The sequence below is a fragment of the Gavialis gangeticus genome, unplaced genomic scaffold (assembly GCF_001723915.1).
Source record: "Gavialis gangeticus isolate Ggan-Ray unplaced genomic scaffold, GavGan_comp1, whole genome shotgun sequence".
NCBI classification, from domain to species: Eukaryota; Metazoa; Chordata; order Crocodylia; family Gavialidae; genus Gavialis; species Gavialis gangeticus.
In genome coordinates this window covers 42,343,454-42,348,854 of record NW_017729031.1, presented here as the reverse complement: position 1 = coordinate 42,348,854, position 5,401 = coordinate 42,343,454, and the positions used below count along the sequence as shown (strand labels likewise).

The 5,401-nt window shown below is 59.9% G+C and overlaps 2 protein-coding genes across 2 annotated transcripts in view; one reads left to right on the top strand and one right to left on the bottom strand.

The window, feature by feature from the left end:
- The window catches only part of RNF25 (ring finger protein 25), an 11,804-nt gene extending 7,720 nt beyond the window's left edge, over positions 1-4,084 (top strand). The window contains exons 8-10 of the mRNA XM_019522662.1: positions 1,164-1,253; positions 1,635-1,769; positions 2,059-4,084. Of these exons, the coding sequence (XP_019378207.1) occupies positions 1,164-1,253; positions 1,635-1,769; positions 2,059-2,742 (909 nt within the window). The 3' untranslated portion in view covers positions 2,743-4,084. The remainder of the gene's footprint in view (positions 1-1,163; positions 1,254-1,634; positions 1,770-2,058) is intronic.
- A 612-nt stretch (positions 4,085-4,696) lies between these two features.
- Positions 4,697-5,401, bottom strand: part of LOC109301588 (sterol 26-hydroxylase, mitochondrial) — a 12,281-nt gene continuing 11,576 nt past the window's right edge. The window contains exon 10 of the mRNA XM_019522822.1: positions 4,697-4,725. Coding sequence (XP_019378367.1) covers positions 4,697-4,725 — 29 coding nt within the window. The remainder of the gene's footprint in view (positions 4,726-5,401) is intronic.

The following is a 5,401-nucleotide window of genomic DNA, read 5'->3' as shown; positions in this document are numbered from 1 at the left end:
ATTTGGTGACCTGGTCATAGAAGGCCACCAGGTTGGTCTGACAGAACCTGCCTCTAATGAACCCGTGTTGGTTGCCCCTAAGCATAATCTTTCTCCCCCCGGCCCCTCGTGGACATGTGCCAGGATAATTCTCTCAAAAAGCTTACCCAGGATCAAGGTAAGACTAACTGGCCTATAGTTCCCCAGGGCCTCCTTCCTCCCTTTTTTGAAGATAGGTACCACATTGGCCCTCTTCCAGTCCTCTGGCACCACACCAGAGCACCACAAGTGCTCATAAAGCCGTGCCAGGGGCCCCCAATGACTGCAGCCAATTCCCTCAGTACTCATGGGTGGAAATTGTCCGGACCAACTGATTTAAATACATCCAGTCACTCTGGAAGTTCCCTGACTAGATCCTCCCTGACCCATGGCCTAGGTGCGCTTCCCCTGGGGCCTGAGTGGGGCTGATCCGGTCCCTTCTCAGGAAAATGGAGGCAAAGAAGTGGTTAAATAGGTTAGCTTTGTCATCTGGTATGTCAACCAAATTTCATAGCGTGTCTTGCAGGTGCCCCACGTTACCCAGTACCTTCTTTTTGCCCCCTGTGTATTTAAAAAAGGACTTCTTGTCCTTGATCCGGGAAGCTAGTCCTAGGGTGATGGGCTCTATGCCAGCTCCAAGCATTAGAGATCACGGGAGCAACTTGCTGTGTTTTCCCTTGGTTTTAGAGCCACTGTGGGGCTGGTGCTCACAGCTATAACCTTTCCCTGGAACGTGTTTTCCGCAAGCAGAGATCCTCCTTAGCCATGTGACCCTGGACTTGATGTCCAGGCTATTCCAGGTTTCTTATATAACTGCCAGAGTTAGCAGCACCGAGTTGTCTCAAAGCCTTCTCAACCTCCCCAGCCCTTGAGCCAGGCTCCAGACACTCGGGCAGAGGTGGAAAACCACGCAGCTGACAGTTCAGCTGCCCGGAAAACAAACTGGAGACCCTTCCCTCTACATATCTGCCTGCAGCCCCTCCCCACCTCTGCAGTGCCTTAGACACTGCAAACCTCCCAGCAGTGGGGGCTCTTGGCACAAGGAAGCAGAGTGGGGATTGCCTGGCTCCTGGGACAGATACGTGGAGATGGGCACTGCGGGGCCTGCCCTGTGACTGGGCACCATGTCTCTCTTGCCCCTGCAGGGACCCGGAGTGCAGTGCCCCGTGTGCCGGGAGACACTAATCTATGACCTCTCAGCGCTGCAGGCTGCACCACCCCCACAGCACCCCTTGGTAAGTGGCACCTACCTGGCAGTCCAGCCCAGCTGGTCTGAGGACAGTGTGAGGCATGGCCCTGCCCCTGCTGCCTAACCCAGGATGCTTTACAGGCCCCTCATGTGTGATTTAATAGTCCTTGCCTTGCTTAGGGCTTGCCTGATCCATCCCCTGTACCTGGCCTTAAAACTGCTAGGCACCAGAGGCAGCGGTTACAGGGAACATGTTGGTCACTAGGCCACTGACACAGGAACACAAGGCAGCCTTGGCTCTGCCTGCACGTCTCTGGGTTGCCCCCAGCCCATTAGTTGATATATGGGAAACATGGGCTGGTTGCACCAGTGCCCAGATGCCGTGGGGGCATGGGTAGGGGCTGATGTACCCACTCACTACCCCCAGGAGCAATACAGGCCCGATGCGGAGGCACTGCGGCAGCAGGCAGAGCTGCACCTCATCTACAAGCGACAGCAGAGGAAGGGGGGCATCATCGACCCAGAGGCTGAGAGGAACCGCTACTTCATCAGCCTGCAGGCAGTAGGTGGTAGGGACAGACGTGGGTGGCTACAGGCCCTGGCAGTGTGGGCTGCTCGGGGTGGGGGGCATAGTTCTGTCATACTCTCGCTGGGGCTTTTGGCTGCTCCAGGCCAAGGAGGCTTTTCACCGCAACCTGAGGTCTCCAGGCAGCCTCGGAGGCTCTGGCTGTGAGACTGGAACAGCCAGCAGAGCCTGAAGAGCAGGCGGTAGTCATGGGCTGCTCTCCCCAGGAGCCTGGGGTCAGCCTGGCAGCCATACCCCCTCTTCATTGCCGGCTTTCCTTTTTCAGCCTCCAGCTGCCTCTGAACCAGGCCCTGTCCCCCCACTCGAGCTGGCAACCCCGGGGGCTCCTGAGCTGCCCTGCCAACTTACAGGTGGTGCCCCAGACCCACCTGATCCCTCTGGAGCCCCTGTGCTGAAGGGAGAAGCCAGGCCCCCAGACAACATGTCCGTGCCTGTGGAGCAGCAGAATAGGAGAGAGCGGCGACCGGGGCCCAGAGGCCAGCCCAGGCCTGCAGGCAGCGACTCAGATACTTACTACCGAGCCCGGGGGTTTGGCCGGAGACCAGAGCGGTGGGAGGACAGGAGCCAGAGGGCCACTGGGCGCTGCAGCCAGGAGCACCCCCGGCCACATGCTAGAGCCCAAGCATCTGTCTGTGCCAACAAGGAAGAGCCATGCCAGGACAGTGCCACAGGGGCGACAGTTGTGAAGGAGGAGAGCAGTAGTGAAGGGGCCTGGGTGCCAGAGCAGGCAGCCAGCACCCGAAGCCAAGAGAAGGAGAATCTGGCGCTGAACCACTCCAAGCCCCGGCCCTCCCCCAGCTGGCAGGGCCCCTCCCCAGCGCGGGACTGTGGGAGGTGGGGGAAGGCACGGGAGCGCGGCACCCACCCCCGTGGGCCTCGAGGGAGGGGGGCCTTCCGGCCCGGCAGCAGGCGGGAGCCCCAGGTCCTGGAGACCGAGAGCGGCTCCTAGCAGGAGTGGCCGGGGGCTGGGGCGAGGGTGGGGGAGACTAATAAAGGTTCTGTTGGCCTAGCAGCACCCAGCTTCCCCACCATAGAGAAGTGGGGGCAACGCCAGTACCTGGCAGGGTCTGGGGCTGATCATGGCGCTGTCTTTGCCTCAAGGAGCTGGGGGCTGCTGGACCACTGCTGTCAGCAAGGGGCTGGGGCTGGTGCTGATGCAGCGCCCTGGTCCCCCATGCAGCCCTTTGCCAGGCTGATTCCTGCGGGTGCCAGCTGGCGCGCTGGCCTCCCTGCCCAGCCCTACTGAGCTGAGCTGAGCTGCAGCAGCCATGCCCACAGACCCCCTGGATGTGAGCACTGAGGTGGGGCTGGTGCCTTCCCCAGGGTCCTGGCCAACTTTGCTGGTGCTAGCGCTTCTCTGGTGCACTAGTTACCTGGAGCCAGGAGCATTCCTTCAGCCATGAGCTTGTGGCCAGCCTGGAGCCAGGGCAGAGACTCCAATGCTGCCATGTTCCTGCTGGAGCCCCTGCTGCCTCTGGGGCTCTCCGGAGAGAGCGGTGTTGTCTCCCTGGCACAGCAATGGCTCTACACTGCACAAGGCTAATTACAATTCACCTCTGCTTCATCATTAGCACCTCTGCCCCCCAACCTAGCCCCCTGCTTTGACTTCTAGGCAACACATGGCCACATCTTAGCCCAGTGCCAGCGTGACAGTGCTCCTGTTCAGCACGGTCCTCCATTGCCTCCCATGTCAATGCAGTCTTGGCTTTTAGCCCCAGGGACAGTGGGCAAGGCTGGGCACTTCTCACCCTGATTTGCTGCTGCTGCCTGAGGTGGGAAGGAGATTCCTGCAGGATCTCTGCTGCCCTGACACCAGCTGAGCTTTCCTTCCTGCACCTAGATGTCTGATCTGTCCCCAACCAATGGGCATTGGACCTCGTGCTCTGTCACAGCTCCTTTATGGCCTGGGGAAGAGGCTGGAGCCATCACAGCCAGCTTGGAACTGAACCATTTGGTGGCAGAGCCCCAGCCAAATATGGCACAGGATCTGGTTTCAGTCCTGGAGGGCTGGGCTTGAAGATTAAAGTCCCTGCTTGGGAGTTCAAAGACAGCAGCCAGCGGGACCTGGGACACAGCAGCTGAAGGATGACGCCTTCCTGTAGTGGCTGGGAACCCCACCAACTCCATTTCAACCTCCTCCTGCACCCTGAGACCAGGCTTTTGGTCTTTGCCTTGACTTCCCCAGTTGCCAAATGGGCCTAACTGTACTGACCTACCTCACAGGGCTGGGTGAGGCTGAGCGCACCGGCGCTGTGCCTAGAATTAATAGTATTAAAAGTGAGTGGAGTGACTGGCAGCCTCATGTCCTCTGTGTGTAGGTGGCTGGGCCAGGGCACACCAGCAGGAGTGGTGTCCCAAGTCTGCTGTCAGCTTTGCCACTGGAGCAGCACCAAAGCCATTCGTGGCAGCCCTGATACCCGACTTTCAGCTGCATAGCACACCTGTGGTCCCCCTGACCGCAGCTTCCGGCCTACAGGGCCACGGGCTGCAAGGCAGGTTGCCATTGTACCTATAGAGTTTGCAGCTGTCAGGTTTGTAGCCAAGGCTCCACGGTGCCCCTGTGGCCTTGTCTAGCCTGGGCATGTGACTGAGGGATAGAAGTCCTCAGCCCAGACACTGCTGGGCTAGTCGGCATGTGGCAGCCCAGTTGAAGCTAACTCAGTTTCCCTGCTGTTAGTACGTGGGCCCTCTGTTCTCCAATACCATGTCCCTGAGGGCCAGGGACCCCCATGCCCCTCTCCACGTGTGTCCTGCACCCATTGATGACAGCGAGTCTCTCTGGCAGGGCAGACTCTGGCATCCCTTGCTGGGAGGGGATTACTGCCCCTAGTAGACCCCCTACATTCACCTGGCCACGGACTCCATTGCATGTGCCTGGCCAGCCAGTGACCACATCTGTAGCTCTAAGGCACCAGGCTGTAGGCAGCCTCACCTAGTGGTTAGATCAGCATGGAAGGGCAGGCCCCATCTAATCCGGGACCCTGGGCCCAGAGCCACCAGGGAATCCAGAAGTGGTCCAAACAGAGCGCAGAAGGCTGCGACCTGGGTCCTGGAGCAGAGGGGGAAATGTGCTAGGAACAGAATGAGACCAGAGACCACAGGCCACGATCCAGCCACAGCTGGGCCGTGCCAGAGCTGTTTGACCCGGTGATGGGGGGTTGATGGGGTAGATCAGAGCCTGCAGGTCCCTGGTGTGGGTTCAAAGGGGGACAGTGGCAGGCATGGGGCAGAACACAGGGCCAGGGGCTGGAAGTGCCACACAGGAAACTGAGGCAGGAAGGGAGGAAGGACTTCCTCCCCTAGGAGGGGGATCAGGGCTAGGACGAGGAATCTCCAGGCCTAGGGCAGATGGATGAGCAGGCTGGAGTCGCACAGGGCTGGGGCCAAACTTTGCTCATCAACTCCCCCTCCACTGCTCGCAGCCTCCCTGAGTATGGGCTCAGCCCAGGCTGCAGGTCAGGCATCCCCTGGCCCCTGGGCTGCAAGCCAGCGTGGAGAGCTGCAGCAGGCAGCCGCCTCCCCTGGGCATGGTGCCATCACTGCTTTATAGCCAGGACTGTGGCAGGGAGGATAGGGGATCCCCTTCTGTGACCCCCCACCCCCCCACC